At 35.0% G+C, this 18,440-nt stretch overlaps 1 protein-coding gene across 6 annotated transcripts in view; it reads left to right on the top strand.

Annotated features, from left to right (window-relative positions):
- Positions 1–18,440, top strand: part of ARHGEF12 (Rho guanine nucleotide exchange factor 12) — a 177,136-nt gene that overhangs the window by 90,915 nt on the left and 67,781 nt on the right. For 3 of the 6 annotated variants that reach the window (XM_072612938.1, XM_072612933.1, XM_072612934.1), the window contains exons 2-5: positions 1,146–1,169; positions 3,718–3,803; positions 5,544–5,600; positions 17,626–17,724. In XM_072612938.1, coding sequence (XP_072469039.1) covers positions 1,146–1,169; positions 3,718–3,803; positions 5,544–5,600; positions 17,626–17,724 — 266 coding nt within the window. The remainder of the gene's footprint in view (positions 1–1,145; positions 1,170–3,717; positions 3,804–5,543; positions 5,601–17,625; positions 17,725–18,440) is intronic. The other 3 variants (XM_072612935.1, XM_072612936.1, XM_072612939.1) reach the window with 3 other exon arrangements.

The raw sequence follows: 18,440 nt of genomic DNA, 5'->3' as shown, positions 1-18,440 counted from the left end.
CCAGCTGTTGACTTGGTTTTCATAATTTTCTTGCGTCACTGCCATTTCTTTTCCAGGTTTTACTCTACCTCTCTTGATTTTTGAAACCTCTTTGAGCTCTTCCAGGAATTTGTTTTGGATCTGTAACCAATTCACATTTTTCTGTGAGGCTTTGGATGTAGCGATTTTGACTTTGTTGTTTTCTTCTGTATTTGTATCTTGATCTTCCCTGCCGCCATAGTAACTTTCTAGGGTCAGGTTCTTTTGTTCTTCACTCATTTTTCCAGCCTGTATCTTGACTTACAACTTTTTGTTAAAGTTCAGCTTTCATTTGGGGTGAAGGAAACACAGACCTAAGCTCCAGACCTTTCTTGCTGATATTTTAAGAGCTAGTTCTGGGGGTCTGTAGTTTTTCAGTTTTTCCGAGGTGGTACAATCATAGGAGAAGTCTGGTCACTGTCCTTTTGGCCTGTCCTTTAGTCTGTGAGTTAACACAAGCAGTCTTCACTGCCCTGAATCTGTGATCAGGGTCCCTGCCCTAGTATGCTAATGCTTCTGGGACTGTGACCTCCAGCTGAGCATGTGCAGTGTGGTAGAGTCATGTGTCCAGTGCTAGCAAAGGGTTCCCTGCAGTCTTCTTCTGACTCATTTTCTGACCCCACTTATGGTTAAATAGAGAATATATATAAAGTACTTTTGCAAATCGTAAAGAGAGAGTGAGTGAGTGAGTGTGTGTGTGTGTGTGTGTGTGTGTGCGCACGCACAAAGATGTGTCTATATGTATGTGTATATATATGTATATGGATAGGTAAAATTTTAAATAAAAAAGAGGATAGTGCTTACTATTGTTATTATTCTACCCTAAACAGACTCGAACAGGGGTGGGGAACCTGTGGCCTTCTGGGTCCTCAAGTGCTGTCCTTTGAATCCAAGCAAGGCACTTTGACTGAATCTTAGTCCTTTGTTTGAATTACCCTAGGCAACTCTCTAAGGCCTCCCCTACAGTTGAGCTTCTCATCTGTATTGGTGGAGGTATTTTCCATCAGTGGAGTTCCCCTGTATCAATTAAAATATAGGTTTAGATGAAAACAAACTCCCAGCTTAGGCTGTTTGATGCAGTATTAGAAGAAGCTGTTTCACTGTTAACTTTTTTTTTTTTGTTTCAGGTTTCCCCTCAAAAAACCTATAAGGTAAGTTGTTCAGTACAGTAAACTTTTAAAAGTTTCTCAGTCATATGTTATAAGAGTTAGGCATATATTTTGAATTCATTTTAAAACATCACAGCTTGCATTTTTATTTAATTATATTAGGGTTAAAAAAGTGAATTGCAGAAAAGGATTCAGTTTTTTTTAAAACCTTCAAAATAACAGAATATTTAACAGTTGTAAAAGGTACCTAATGTTCCTTATTTTTACAAAATAGCATTGCTTTAATAATGTATTTTCAGTTGATTTTAAAATACTGGTCATTTTCTGGATAAACCGGTGTTAAGTGGTATTTAGGGTTGTAGCCTATGAGCATACTTCATTTTGCAGTCTTTCTAACTATTTTAAGAAATTAACTAGTTTGGAGGTGATAGTAAAGTTTATTGCCAGTTCAGAATTTTTTAGCATGTATGTGAGTGCAGGTGGCCTTATTTTAAGAAATATGTTCTGGCATGCTGGTATATCACAAAAATCTTGATTAACTTTAAAATTTTTTTTTCAGATGTTCTTTTTTAAAAATTATTTTATTTATTTTTTTAATGTTCTACAATCACTACTATAAAACTTAGATTTTTACCCCCCCACACTTACCCCCCACAACCCCTCTTCCTGCCCAAGACAGCATACAATTCAGTATGAGATCTACATATACTTTCCTATTGAATATGTTTTCACTATAGTCATGCTATGTAGACGAACTAAAATAAATGGAAGAAATCATATAACAAATCAAAACATAATACATACACACCCACACCCACACCCACACCCACACCCACACCCACACACACACCCACACACACACACACACACACACACAAACACACAAACATGATCTGCTACATTCTGCGAATGAATTCCATAGTTCTTTCTCTGAGTGTGGAAGGCATTTTGCTTCAGAAAACCATTGGGAATTTTTTTTTTTTTAAGTTCTTGCTTTATTACGAAGTTCCAAGTCTACCAGAAAAAAACTCTCGCACATTGTGGTCGTTGCTGTGCTCAGAGTTCTCCTGGTTCTGCTCCTTTCGCTCAGCATCAGATCATATAAGTCCTTCCAGGCCTCCCTGAAGTCTTCTTGTTCATCATTTCTTATGGCGCAGTAGTACTCCATTACATTCATATACCATAATTTATTTAGCCATTCCCCAATTGATGGGCATCCCTTTGATTTCGAGTTTTGGGCAAAGAGTACTGCTATAAATATTTTTGTACATGTGGGACCCTTTCCCATTTTTATGATCTCTTGGGGATAACTTTTAAATATTTAAGGAATTTTAACTTTACACAAAATTTAAATTTAAATTCAGATATGTAATATATACATGTAAAATACATCCAGGGATAAAAGAACTAGTTCTCCTTTTCTTCAATACTTTTACTTCAACAATTATTCTCTTATTTTAACATAATTGTTTAAAAAATTATTTAATGCTTCACAGACAATAAAATAGCTTTTATTTTCCATCTAGAATAAACTGGGCAAAGAATAATTTAGTGCCAGTATTGGTTCTTCTAATGATTAAATAACCATTATATATTATTACTTGATCAGGATTTTGACCAGACTATACTTTAAAATAAATAATACTTCTAGTTCCATCAAGACTTACAGTGGTTAGCTGAGGTTTCTTTGGCCTGAGCTTTAGATAAGCTTTCATTATTTTAGACAAGCTGATATTACCTTGGCCCTCTGACTGGCTATCTGTCTTTTAGAATAGGTGGACAAGACTGCAGTGGTAATAGAGAATTTGACCCTGGCTATTAATATGTGTAGGTTTTATAATCTCAGAGTTTGGCACAGGTAGAGTCCTAGAGTAGGTGCTTAATTGATGCTTATTGAATAGAGAAATTAATAACAATTCATACATAGAAAAAACTTTTACAATTTATAAAGTACTTTTTAGCTAGCACTGCTGCATAGACATTGCAAATGTTTTTATCCCCATTTTACAGTTGAAGAAAATGAGGGTTACGAGAGACTAAGTGATTTGCCTATAGTAGCATGACTGTTATCAGAGATGGAGTTTGAACCTATGTCTTCCACTCTTAAATCCAGTGTTTTGTTTTTGTTTTTAAAATTTGCTCCAGCTGCGTCTCCTAAATACCTGCATTCCTGTCTGTCAAGTGAAAATAATAATGGTCAATCTTTTATGAACCTACGAAAATTTTTGAACAAACCTTTGTGTAGATACAGATGTGAACTCTAAAGAGTAAATAGTATTTCAAATGTTTACAAATATATTTAATTACTGAAGAAATATATTATATATTACATGTTGGAGAGACTAAAGCTTTAAGCCACTTGAGAATAGAGGAAGAAAAAAAGTAGGACAGACAAATTAGTGTAGGGCAAAAGAGAATTGCTTTCTTCTTCCTTGTTCCTACTTTAAAACTCACCTTTTAGGCTTTTGCAAAGTTTGTATCCTAGTGATTCAGAAATTGACATTAAGTTATTTTATATGTGTATATATCTATCCATCTAACCATTTATTTGCTTATTTACTTAGCTGTTTATTATCTATTTTAAATTTAGGCATGCAAGTATTTTGACCCGAGAGTCTCCGACAGACAAGAAGCAGAAAGTTGAACGCAGTACATCACATGACTTTGACCCCACAGGTAACAACCATCATCTTCATTTTAAGAGTAGATAGCATAGAAGAGTTTGACATAAAGCCGCTTAAGTAACTCCTGGCATTCAGGAAATTAGTAGACATGTAATGACTTCTAGCAGTGGAATTAAACCTTTGTTTTAAAAGAACACAGATAGGCTTTGTTTCTCACCACAGTCTATTTATATAGAATTTAGTAACTATTTTTTCCCCACAGTAACAATATAAGTAGGTGTTGTGTTTCTTGTCATAGGTTCAGCATAAAAACAACATATATGGGCCCAAAATATATCATGAATGCAAAGATATGTAATTTTTCAAAATATGGTGCTGGATTAATTAGCATTTGGGGTGAAATCGAAATAAATAATTGATCTAATTTTTGAAAAGCAAGGGTATAGTGGGTACTTTTCCTTGTTTCTATTGTGGTAAGTTTTAAAGGTGTCCTATATACACAGAAATATTTAACATTAAATCTTAGTAATTTTGAGTGTCTTCTTGAAACATTCATTATGCATGTCAGTTTTTGAGTAGGAATGCATTTGACTTTTATGTAAATAGTGTTTCTTGAACCTCTTGTTTCTGGTCATTCGGAATCTGCTTTCAACAGGTAAATTTACTGTTTAATACACTTACACCTACCTGTATACACACCTTTAGAGCCTCCCTTCCTTCTTTTTAACTCCCACTACACATAAATCCATTTAAGCATTTAGTTTATAAAACTGTCTGATTCTTTTATGACCTTTGAGATGTGTGTATGTGTGTGTGTGTGTGTGTGTGTGTGTGTGTGTGTGCACGCGTGCATGTAAGTGTGCCCCCCATGGTATAATATTCAGTTGTGTATTTATGGGATTGTGAGAGAAGATCAGTCAAAGAAAGGATGTTGCTTGTCCAGGACATGTGAGTAGAAACCTGTTTTTAAAGGAAAGTAAACAGAGTTCATGTTTCAATGTAAGAATGGCTCACAGCAACTTTTCTTTTTTTAAATAAGCTACTGTTCCCTTTTTTAGGGAATAAAGTGTTTAATGTGAGCTTGTAGCTAACAAATCTTATCCAACAAAGGAATGCTAATCTATGAGAAGTTAATAACAATTTCTATAGTTCCCTACCTTTTTGGATAGAAAAAATAGAAATATTTGTTGTGGTCAATTTAGGAGATTTGGATGGAAGGAGTATATAATGTGTTACTAAGCTGAATCTCAGTTTGAGAGAGAACATTCCCTGTTTTCTCATATAATTTTAAGATCATGGGACCCAGTGACTTTTCCTTTAGTCACAGTAGTTACTGTTTAGGGACCACAAGTTTCTACCTCACTCCAAAAAAAAAAAAAAAAAAGAGTACTGATGGTTTTGTTAAATTGATTTGTTGGTGTATTGCTGATCTGTTGAATTCTTCTTTCCAAAGACAGATTTAGGGAAGTTATGTTCATTGGTCTACATTAAGGATATTATCCTGTTTAGTATCTGTGCCTTTATAATCATCAGAGCTCTATTCTAAAGAATTTCTCTATCCATGTGTCATTGTATGAATAAATGTGTTTTTAATTGTCTTTTCCATGGTAAATCTTTAGAATGTGTTGTTCATGGCTTGTTCTAAATGCTGTCACTAGTGGTGTTCATACCTTGTTTGTGTTTTGCACGATTTAACCTGATCATGATTCATTCTTTTTTCATAAAGTTTTTTCTCCTTACGTCAGTCTCCATATTTTCTATATCTTTCTCCTTTTCTCCCGCTTTTGTGCAGACAGCTCCTCCAAGAAGACAAAGTCTAGTTCAGAGGAGAGTAGATCGGAGACGTATGGTAAGCTAATGCAGCACCTTCAGCCTTGTACTTTTCAGCCTGTTTTGTGCCATTTTGTTTTTGTGCACCTGCAGCCTCTTTCTTTTGTCTGCCCTGCATGGCAAGGGAGAGGGAGTCTGGGGCTTTCCTGTGGCAGTGATTTGGCAGCTTGTAGTTACTAGCAACTAACAGCCTAGGTGCAGGAATAGGCTGTGTTCTCCACATTCTCTTGTCTTCTTGTTTCTGAGAGAAAGTGCAGTGTATCCACTTTGTGGCTTCCCACATGATGCAGACAGGTTTTGTTTCCATTTTATACTCTGTCCCGTCGCTATGACAAGCTGCTTTAGTCTGGAATAGTAATCCTGAAGTGGTTCAGATTTCACATTGCATCAGCTACTCTTTTCCTTTCTTGATCTTGAAAACTGTCTCTGTGCAATGACAGAGGCTTCCTTAGCAATCTTCTTCCTTTTCTTGGCTAAATAATTTGTTGTTACACTTCATAAAAATTTCTCCTCATTAAAAAATTTCAAAACGGTACCTTTTAAAGATACTTATCTGTAGAAGAAGCTAGTTTAGTCCAGGGGAGTCTCTTACCTTGGTGGGTGGTTCATTTCCCCAGTTACCTTTAATCTGTGTCCAATCTTCCAAAGATAGTCCAAGGTATGTGATGTGCAAATTTGAAAGCTGAGAGAAGTATCTTCCCATCTCCTAATATCTGATGGTTATGTGTTTCAGGAATTATAGGTAATTGAAAGACAAATTCACATCAAATTTATTTAAATAGTTTGGAAACTGAGCTGGTAAATTATCCCCTTTCAGAAAGATTTCACACTTATTCTAAGGTTAGGACAGTGATAGATAGTAAAAAGGGAAATCTGACCGATTCTGATTGAAAATTAAAATCTGCCACATGGCAGCTTCTCTGGTTCTATCCATTTTCTGACCTGTTATATACAAGTGGGAAAATCAAGGAAATTTTGTATATATTTATAATATCAGTCACACATGTACATGTATAGGCATTTTACACTTTTTATCTGCTGTACACGTAGTATTAAACTTGATTCATACTTGTAAGACCTCAGAATTTAGTTAAAATTATGAAGGAATCCATATTAGTAAATTATTCATGCCAGGGCCCTTTCTCCCCTTTTACTTATTTAAAAGAGCCTTATGTGTATTCCCTTTCAAGAACTGGCTTTGTATATGTTGTTTAATAGAAAATGTGTGCCATGTTTGGGGGAATATTCTTTTTCCTCCTGCTGGTTAGTGTCCTGGTTTTTTATAGGCGTGTGTTTGACTTATTAAATTAGCTTTTCACTCCAACATTTTGCTTCCACAAATAATTTAGAATTTAATTTCTTTGCAGACTTTCTTTATAATCTTAATCATTTCCTTCCAGTGGCTTTGACTTTTAATTTCTTTAGGTCCGTGCCATGTGAAGAGATACTTGCTATTTGCTTTGGACAAGGCTTAACAATTTAAGATCTATGACAAGAAATATTTTGTTAATATTTTTCTTACCAGTAATGAGGATTTTAACGCTGGTTCAGACATGCCATTGTCTGTGTAGTAATAGAAACATTTTAAGTGGTCATGGGGAACTAAGGTGTGGCTTTTTCTGCGTCTTTGTGTTCTTGAAATAAAGCATTATAAGTGAGCCCAGATTATCAAAAGCACTTAGAGGGACTGGAGGGAGAGATAGAGTTCCTGGACCATGTCCTAGGTCTAGATGCTACAGTTAGTTTACATTGGATAATGCAAATGTTTCAAAACTACCAAAGTTTATTACTTAAATGAGAAGACTGTTTCGTGGCCATTTGAAGATAGTTTGCCAGACAATTGCATTAAAAGGAATCTCTTAGAAAGTCATTCATTCAACAAGTGCCCCCCTACTCCTGTACTACTGGTTCTATGCTGGGCATTGAAGACACAGGCAAAGTGATTTAGCTCTTGTTCCCAAGGATTTTACTTTCTAGGGGAAAACCAACATGTAAGCGTAATGATTACAAAATTATGCACAGTCACTACAAGATAATTTTAGGGGTATCAGGAAAGGCCTTATTAAGAGATGTGGTTCCTGAGTGAAGCTTTTAAAGGAAACTAGAGATTCTTAAAGGTGGAAATGAAAAGAGGAGTTTTTGGAATGGGGGATAACCTGTGTAAAGGAACACAGGTGGGATATGGGAGGAACAGTTAGGAGATCAGTTTGACTGGACCAAACGTTGTGTGACAGATAGTAATATATAAGAAGCCTGGAAAGGTAAGCTGGAGCCACATTTTGAAATTAAGTAAACTTAGACTAGAATTTGAATGAGTAGTATCTATTTATGAAATTTAGCTTTATATAGGCATCTTGAAATGTCAGTTTTTTAGATTTTTCTTTTGAGGTTATGCTTACCTTTCTTATCTGGGAGTGAATTTTGAAAACCAGATATTCATTATACTCTCCAACTATTAATTTACAAGTTCTTTTTTTTTAAACTGAGTTTGCCACTTCTAAAGCCAATTTGTGAGAAAGACAGTGGTTTGAGGTTCTTTCACTTAGTTAATTTCTAATAGAAACTGGTTTCTTTTTTTGGTCATAAAAATGCATTTCCCAGTTACTGTTCAGTGTAACTGGCAAATTTTTATTCTCTTTCTTCTCACTTCCCTTTGCCTTTGGGGATATATTTAGAAGGAAAAAACCAAATGTTTTCTTATCTCTAGTTCCAACTATATGTTTCTACTATCTTTACATTCTCTCTCTTACTTCTAAGACTTAATTATTCTCTCTACATAGAATACTTTAGAACCAAGCACAGTTTGTGGGACAGAGTAGATATTTAATACATGTAGATTTGTTGAATTGCTCTCTGGAAAGGATCTGACTGGGATTCAAGTTTTGCTGAACTACACCAGTTTCTTGAGGAATAGTTCCTTCTTGAAAACCAATCCACTTGTTTTGCCCTTGACCCCTAAGGCTTCCTCTCTTAGTAATTTCTAAACATCACTCCTGGTCTAAGACCTTCTTGCCTTTAGATCTGCAGGGCTTTCTAGGTTTCAAGTTCTGTTGTATTTGATCCCTAATACCTTTCCCCTTTCTTCTGTGAACTGGGTATCTGATTTTAGTACCTACTGTGTCTTTTCCTTTCTAGATCAGAGTTATCTAGGATTTAATCAAAGATATATTGTGTAAGAAAAGAGAGTATGAATTAAAAAGTATCTATATAAACAAATTAGAGGTTTATATGAAAAAAAATTTCTACGTTGTATAATTCTATGATGCCTAAATTTGTTAGTTAATACTTAATTGAAGCTTCCCTAGACTTAGATTGATCCACATATTCCTCTTTAGGTTGGAAGCCTGTGCCATGATATTTGATTGCCCTTTAGCCCTCAAAACACAACAGCATCATATGTACCTCAGAAAACCCCCTTCCAGTTTAGAATTCATCTACCTGGGCATCCTGCACCAAGCTCATTCTGTCTGTTTTGCTATCTCAAATTTGTTCAGGAAGCCTTATTAGTGGCAGAATGTTGGTGATCCTCCCACATTCCTATGTAATCATTTAACAAACTAGAAACTCTCCCTCCTCTGTCCAGAAAGGGGATATTTTATTCCATTGGAAATAAACATATCTATTATATACCATTAAAGTATTTCCTCATCACCCTGAAAACAATGATTTAACATAATGCCAGGTTCCCCAAAGTTTCTTCCATCACATTCTCAAAGCCACATCTCTAGCATTTCTGTCTTTCTCATGCTCTAGTCTATTATTTTCAGCTAGGGAAATAACATACTCACTTTCCTTTGCTTTGATCAGGTTCTATTTTTAGTATTCTATTATGGGTCTATTTCAGAAAGGAGAGAAATCAAGAAGACACCCAAGATGGTTAAGAGCCTTGAGAACATGACTTGGATGATTGATTAGAGAAAATAGGAATTTTAAGCCTTTAGAATACATTACTCCTCTTCACTTACTCTAAACCAGGGATGGGGAACCTGAGGCCACATGTGGTGCTCTAGGTCCTCAGGTGTGTTCCTTTGACTGAATCCCAATTTCGCAGGACAAATCCCTTTAGTAAAAGGATTTGTTTTGTAAAACTTGAACTTAGAATCTAAACCCTAATCAGACTGCTTTATTTGCTGTTCTCAAGTCATCACATTATATCCTTGTCTGTGCCTCTTTATAGCCTGTCCTATTACTCCTAGAATGTTCTCTCTCCTCTCTTCTACCACTTGGAATATTAGCTCCCTTTAGGCTCTGCTCAAATACTGTCTCCTTCAAAGGGCCTTTGCTCAATCCTCTATTTGTTAGTGCCCCCCCCCCCATAACTTTATATTTATTCTGTATAGATATTGTGTTTACTTATTTGAACTTACTATACAGTAGGATATCAGCTTCCTAAGAAGAGTGATAATCTTCTTTTTGACTTCATATTTCTGCACCCAACATCATTGTAGGCACAATGTAGGCATTTAATAAATGCTTTTTGTTTGCTTGATTCATGCATCTCCTATTTATGTATCTATTAGTTTATTTAACCCCCACAGTAGAATGTAAACTACCTGAGGATAGAAATTGTTTTGCTTTTGTCTTTGTATTCCTGTATCTAGCACAGTACCAGGGATATAGTAGTTACTTAATAAATGTTAGATTACTTGATTTGAACTGCCCTCTCCAGTTTTAGGCTTTCATCATCTGTTGAACTTTTGCAAACTTGTATCCCTGCTTTTTGATTCTTCTTCAGTCTAAACTGCTTCTAGGTTATTTTCCTGTATCACATTCCTGATCATATAATTTCCTTCTTTAAAACATTGAGTGTTTTATCATGACTACCACATGACTTCCAAATAATCTGGTATTGAAGGTTCTTCATAATTTGGCCCCAGCCTAACTTTCTAGCCTTGTACACAACCCAAATATAGCCTGCTTTTTCATATCTGCCTAGAATGGCTTTTCTTTCCATCTCTTCCTTCTGAATCCTGCCTATACTTTGTGTTCAGGTGAAACACTGCCTTCTCCATGAAGTTTTCCCTGACTCTCCTTCAGAAATGAAACCGTCTGCCTCTGAACTCTTATAAAACATTTTGCTTGTACTTATTACAGATCACTTTGTATTTTGGTTGTGCACAAATAACGTGATAGGTTCTGCTGCTCACACTTAACCTTGGTTTCCTCATTTATAAAATGATGATAATAATACTTGCATAGAATGATGATGGGAAATTGACCGTTAACTGTAAATAAGAGCTATTATTGCATGTGTTCCCCTCCATTAAGATCTAAAGATCGTTGAAGCCAGGAGCAGTTTTAATCGTCTTTTTATTATCCATACTTCCTTGTATGTAGGTGATACTCGTGTTTATTTTCATTGATTTGAAGCAATAACTCTTGGGATTGGGTGAAATGTTTGGTAAGAAGACATGATAGAAGTAAAAAATGGAACCTTAATTTAACTTAAATTGAACTTGTCCAGTCCTTTTTCTTATTTTTCTCTGAGTTATTTCTGATTATATTCAATCAGGAACAAAAATATAATCAGCATATTTGGGACATTAGACCCTTAAAATTGGCAGCATTATAACATAGTTAACCAAGAGGTTTCTTAATCAAAGGATTATCTGAGGTCTTACTCGTAAAACATGTATATCTGGCAGCAGAGTTTTAAAATGAGCTGTTTTTATGGAGTAGCACATGGTCTTTCCCCACACCCTTCCCTCAAGCTTAATTCTTTAGACATGAGGCTTAGAGAAGTTTGATCATGTAATGAAATCAGAGTTGAGGAAAGACTAAGACACACTTTCACCAAAATACATGCTTTATGGGAGGTTTAGCATGTGTTCTTTTACCTCCTGTTTAATCATTCTCCATTTTCACTCTATTTTACTACCTTGCACTCTACACTTTGCCTCTTTACCAGAAGTACAGTGTAGTGAAATTGAATAGCTTTCTAGTCTATTCCAGAGGGGAGAATCTTTCTTTCCTCCCACCTTCCTCCCAAGATCTCAATAATATACCCCAGATCACTAGTTCACTAGTAAGGGAGAAACATCTCATTTAAAAAAAAAAGACATTTTAATCATTTTAAAGAAAAAGGATGGTTTTTTCCTTTGTTTTTTTTTACTTGTTATCAGGAGATAGGGAGTCACTGGAAATTGAGATAAATCTCGTCTTGATAAACATTTGATCTAACAGTTTTTCAAGAAAATTTTAAAATTTTTGCCTCAGGATTATTTTATATCATTGTTGATAATGAAATAAAATCAGTGTTTAGGATTTTCCCAGTGAAATATGGTGACCCTGGAAGGATTAAGTATCGCAGACTTCATTGAGAAGTTGAAGATGGACACAAAGGTTGCCTCATTGCTTAGTCACCTGGTAACCAGGAGGATGTACCTGGCACCCTTAATAGTAATAATAGGAAATTTAGGAAAAGGAGAGGTTTTGGAGGAAAAAGAAAATGAGCTCAGTTTTTGACGTGTTGAGTTTAAAATGTCTACAGGACAACCAGTTCTAGATGTCTAATAGGCAGATGATTTGAGACCAGTGGTTAGAAAAGAGGTTGGATAAGGGCAATAAGTAGATTTAAGAACCATCTGCATAGAAGATAATAATTGAATCATGGGAACTGATGAGATCCCCAAGTGCAGTAGTATAAAAGGAGAAGAGAAGACCCGAGACAGAGCCTTATGAGATACCCATAGTTTGATAGGTATGACCTGGATGAAGATTCAACAACTGAGACATAATTAGTCAAACTAGTAAGAGAAACAGGAGAACAATATCACAAAAACCTTGAGAAATGAGAATATTCAGGAGAGCAAGGTGATCAGCTGTGTCAAGCTACAGAGAAATGAAAAACAGTGAGAAGTGAGAAAAGCCCATTAGATTTGGAGGAATCAGTTTCAATTGAACAATACAATCAGAAGTTGGATTGTAGAGTTATTGGAATGAGATGAAAGGAAGTAGAGGCACCAAGTATAGATTTCAAAGAGTTTTTCAAAGAGTTTAGCTGAGCAGGGGATGAGAAATATAGGCTGATAGAAGAGAAATTTGAGTGTGATTGTAAATAGAAGGGAAGCAGTCAGTAAATACAAAGAGATTGAAGATTAGTGTTAAGAGGAAGAGAGGGGAAGGTAGAGAGGTTCTTCTGGAGGAGATAGGATGAAATCACTGAGAAGGAGTGAACTGCAACCCATCCAAGGTTGGGGTTTGTTAGGGCATTATATGTAATAGGACAAGGGGCAAAGAACTCATTTGTTAGAGGATAATGTGTAGTTGAATTTATTCACCAAGGGGCGAAAATAGGGAAGGGAGAAGAATGTATCTATTGCAGGAGTTATAGATGGCCTGGGAATAGAGGTCAAATAAATGAAAGTCTTGTAAAAATAAGAGAGATCAGTATTTTTTCCTTACGTGAGCCTTTTTCTCAAGAAGAAACTATGGAAAATTTAAAGCTCTAACAATTTCCCAATTGAAATTCAGTTTGTTATTTTCATCTCAGCTTATTGTCTGTGTGCAGGATTTTTCCTAGTTAGACTCTACTGATGGACCAGTTCTATGGGCTTTCCTTCTAGCTGCATGCCATAGTCTGGTCAGTAGGGAATTCTATATCCAGTTGATTTTTCCAGTATAGATAGTTAAACTGAATCCTTTTGAGTTTATGGGTCTCATTTAGGAAATTCTATAGTATTCCAGGTCTTAATGCAGTTGGTACTATGTCATCCAAAAATGGGAATGTCTGGAGGACTTCACTGTCTATAAGGAATTCCTATTCCACTTCAACTCATAGAACCACAGGCTTGACAGGAGCTTAAAGAGACCATCTAGTCCAACCTATACCTGAACAAGAATCTTCTCAACATACCTGATAAGTGGTCATTTAGTTTACATAGAGACATTTAATGAAGGAAAATCTACTGTTTCTTGAGGCAGTCCATTCCACTTTTGGACAGTTCTAATTATTAGGAAGGTTTTTTTTCTTTATTCTGAGCCTAAATTTGCCTTTTTGAGACTTCTACCCATTCTTTTTAGTTTTACCCTCTGGCGTCAAGCAGAAAATGTCAAATCCCTTTTCCAGCTGATAATCCTTTAGATCCTGAAGGCAGCTATTACACATTTCTCATATTATCTTCCTCAAATTCCCCAAATCTAGGATCCTTCTCTTAATATCTTTATAGAGCATGATTCAAAACCCTTCAACATTTGAATTACCCTTCTTTAGATACTCTCTAATTTCATATTATGTGATGTCCATAGCCAAATGAATGCCACAGAAGTATACTGATCAGTGATATATATTATGATTCTCAGCTCCCTGGACCCTTTTGTCTATCCTAATGTAGTATAACTCTCTCTCTTGGTTGCCACATTATACTGTTGAATTATAATGTTTTTAGAGTTAGTTAAAACCCTTCCAACTTTTTCAGACCAATAATAAGTCTTCCTCATGTTAAACTTGTGAAATTTTTGAACCAATTGTAGGAACTTATTTTAACCTTTTCATTTCAGCTTATTAGACTTAACTCAGTCTTCTAACCTCTTATGATCTTTTTGAATCCTGATTCCGTTATCCAGTATGTTAGCTATCCCTCTTAACTTTGTGTCCTTTGCAGATTTCAGAAACATTCTATCTATGTCTTTATTCAAGTCTTTTACAAAAAAAGCTAAAACATTATTGGACTTATGACAAATTCCTGTGGTATATCACTGAAGACCTCCTTCTAAGTTGTCATGGAATCTTAACTACCAGCTGCCTTGGACAGCCTCTGACAGTGACAGACACTTTTGGCAAACATAAGTCATGCTATGCTGCATTATGTATCTCTTGATATTAAGTGTCTTGATATTAAGATTAAGGTCAAGGTTTCTGTTTCTTCTTTATATTACTTTTAGACATGAGGTAATTGATTTATTTACTTTGGTCTTAGTAACAACTTATTTACCTTTTTCCTATGTGTTGGGAGTGTGTGCGTGTGTGTGTGTGTGTGTGTGTGTGTGTGTGTATGTGTTTATGTGTGTACAGGCGAGTGTATGATTTTCAGAAATACCCCTGACACCTCTATTTTGTTAAATGCCTATATTTCTACATTGATGAGTAGACTCAGACTTGTAAGCTATGTCATTTTGGGTTGCAATTTTAACTCCTTTGCTTTTTGGACTAGTACAAGGTGTTCCAAAAATCTTAGAGCAATTAACTTAAAGCTGAACCAAGACTTTTGGAATACCTTGTATTATTCCACTCCACTTTATGGTTTTAAGTGGTTTGTAAGATAATCTTGTATTTCTTGACTGCCCTTTCCTTTGCATTTGAAGGTCTTTTTGAGTAAGAGACAAATGCTTTATCGCTACCATACTGCCTCTTAGTTAGGTACATAAGTTGGTAAAAACTTGTTGAAATCAAATGAAAATGATAATTGACTGATTTGACTTGAATTGATGCACTGGATTAGGAAACAAATGACCTTAATTCTGATTCACATTCTACCACTTATTAACTGGGTAGCCTAGGACCCATAAATTAATCCTTGTGTGTCTCAGTTTCCATGTCTCTGGAATAAGTAAGCTAAATTAGATGATCTCATCAATTCCTTCCAGTTCTAAGATCCTGAATTTTTAGAAAGATTCCAAAGAAAACTTATACATCTTAGGACACAGGAATTGAGATATGAGAGAGATAGGGTTAACAAAAAAAATTGTTATTATCTGTTATAAAGTGAAGAAATAAATAACAGTAATAGCTTGTAGTTTATATAGCCCAACATGAAAATAGCAAGTTGCTTTTGATGGAAGAGGAGAAATTTTATACATTTTGAATGTTAAAAAATATAAGATTTCTGAGTCTATGCGATGTATTTTCAGTTGTATGAATGTGTTTTTGGGTAGTGTAAGATAAAACAATAATTTAATCAGAAAAAAGGTATAAATCTAACATATATTTGGTATTTGGGACTTTATATACTTATTATCCTGCTTGATGTAATTTAAGTTCCTTGAGGGCAAGAACTATTTAACTTCTATTTTTTTATCCCGAGTACCTAACCCATTTCCTGGCATGTAGCAGGTACTTCATATTTGTTAATTGATGAGATCCTTATTAAATTTGAATCCCATAAATTCAGAAATTGCTCTCACTTAGCAAAAAATGTTTTAAATGCTTAAAATATACCTTCTCTACTAGTCTTAGCAATTCTTGAATGGTAAAATGTAGCTCAATGATTACAGGATGGGACTACTAGTGAAATAATAAAAAGAAGATGGAGTTGAATTAGGGAAAGGAGAGGTTTAAAGCAATCAAAAATAGTCTTGATGTCTAAGCTTAGACACACTAGGGCCCTAAAACTATTGTTAGGAACATTGAATAAAAATGTATATTCATCTTAATGTTAATATAAAAATTATTTTCATCAAAATCTTATGTGATTTGAGGTTTGCAAAATACATTTCATTTAACTCTTTTGGATAGTATTCACATGTTATAGATAAAGAAAGTAGGATTAATAATGTTACTTGCCTGAGGCCATATAGCTAGTTATCAGAGCCAGAGTTCAAGCCTAAACTTCCAGTTCCAGATCTGAAACTTTTCTCACTGCTTCACAGTTCCATTTTTCTTTAATTTTTTCCTCTTATTTTTTCATCCTATTTAATACTTTATTATACATGAATTTATTTTGAATTTTTTGTTCCCTAATTTGATTTACTGGCACTTATCCTGTCTTTATCTTTGTATATACTAAATCATTAGAGCTGAAAGGGACCTTAGGGATAATTTTGCCCCAATTCCCTCATTTTATAGACATGGACATTGAGATCTAAAGGTGGGGTTAGATAATATGACAATGACTTTACCAATATCACATAGTGAAATAGTGGTAAAAACTCAAGTTTCCTAATTTGTAATCCAATGCCTTTCTAGTACACTGCAAACTTAGAGTCAGTGTTTGCTATCTTTGTTTTGGTTTTAGGTTAATTGAACTTGAAATATTTCTCTTTTGAGATTTAGAAAGTTTTAATGTGGAAATAGATAATTACAGCCCCCTCTCCCTTCTCCCTGCCATGTATTCCATTTTGGTGAGGTTCTTATACAGATAAAGGGTCAAAGAGGGTACATGATGATAAGTAAATATGATTGCTTTACTCATTTTTGGCAGACTCATGACTCTAGTTCCTGTGTGTTATTTAGGTGTGGGCTCTTAGTCCAATTTCCCGTCTGTAGCCAAGGGTTGTCTTTATATGTCACTCATTGTCAGCTTTCCTTTGTAGCTTAACGTACCTAAACAGTCTCCCAAGATTCAGATAAGTCTTGAGTGAATGAGGGTGAATGTGGTTCAGTCTTGGCTTTTGTTCTCTTTCTTTTTCTACTATTATCCCTGTTTACCTTCTTGAATGTAAAATGGAGGCTGGGTCTTTCACATAGTCTTATCTCTCTGTACTATTACCCTTCCCCCCATCTCATTTATATGAGTGTATGTGTGTGCATATGCATACATATATGTACACATTCATACAAGTACTTTATTTCAAAATTGAATTTCCCTCTAAAAATGACTTCCTCTCCCTGGGGTTTGGTTTCCTCATCAGAAAATGAAGGCGTTAGATTCAGTTTTCTCAGTGGTCCTCTTAAGCTCTAGATCTATGATCTTAGTATCTTTTTTTTTCAGGACAGGAAGAGTTTAATAATTCATCTATCCTAAAATGCTTGGTTTTATCATTAAAAATCACTTAAAAGTTATAAGAATGTAGGCTAAAAGCTATTGGTATATTTTGCCTATAAGACTGGCATTCTTAATACCTATTTCAGTCAGGTTTCCTAATTCTTATAATCAATTCTACTCTAACACTGTGTTGAGAAATGACTATAGTCTGGGTGTGATCTTACTGATTTTCCCTTGTTTGTTTTGGTTCCTAGATCTCTATTTTTTTTCCCCTGTCTACATAGATTTCATTTGTTACTTTGTAATTCTTCTAAGATGTGGTTTGTTACTGATATTTAATAACCATTTCTGTATTTTTCTTTTTTCTTATGTCTTCCTTTCCTCATCCCATATTTTGTGTAGGTCTTGTTCAGCGCTGTGTGATTATTCAGAAGGATGACAATGGATTTGGGCTGACCGTCAGTGGAGACAATCCAGTCTTCGTACAGTCTGTTAAAGAAGGCAAGCAGTTCTTTATGAACATGTTGGCAATAGTGTTTTGTTTCTTAGGAAGTAAAGGGGTAAGAGTAGAAAAGGTAGATTCATGCCTCACATTTCATTTTTTTTTTCTTTTTTGAGATAGAGACTAGCTTAAATTCATCACAGGCTAATTATCTCAATGTTTGTTTAGTGTTTTTACAAGAAGTAAGAAATGTTTGTTTCACTGTTTAAAAAAAGTATGTATGTATGTATACACATAAATTCATACTTCTGTTTGTATCTATACATGTATATCTATCTGAATATCTCATATCTCACATTAGACCTGTGATTTAGTTATTATAGGCAGCTTTTAATGAGAAAACTCTCTGCGCCAGGACAAATTAGCACCCATTCTGCAACTTTTGGTTGTTTGGGAAAATGAGAGGATAAGTAACTTGTTGGTATTAATAGTTAGGAGCCTGATATGTGTGAGAGACTGGACTTAAACTTAAGTCTTCCTGGCACTAAGATCTGCTTTCTATCCACTGGGCCACTGTGTGTGTGTGTGTCTGTGTGTGTGTGTGTCTGTGTGTGTGAATATTATGGTACAATGACCATAATACAGTGTGCTGCTTTAAAACTGGATTCCTGATATTTTATTCTTTTGTGACACTAGTGGATTATTTTTTTACAAAGACATCTTGAATAAAGCACAGACTCAAGAATAATTAAGACCATATTCTCATTGAAATTAA

This window comes from Notamacropus eugenii, chromosome 5 (genome assembly GCF_028372415.1).
Source record: "Notamacropus eugenii isolate mMacEug1 chromosome 5, mMacEug1.pri_v2, whole genome shotgun sequence".
Classification (NCBI taxonomy): domain Eukaryota; kingdom Metazoa; phylum Chordata; class Mammalia; order Diprotodontia; family Macropodidae; genus Notamacropus; species Notamacropus eugenii.
This window is presented reverse-complemented; position numbering and strand designations above follow the sequence as displayed.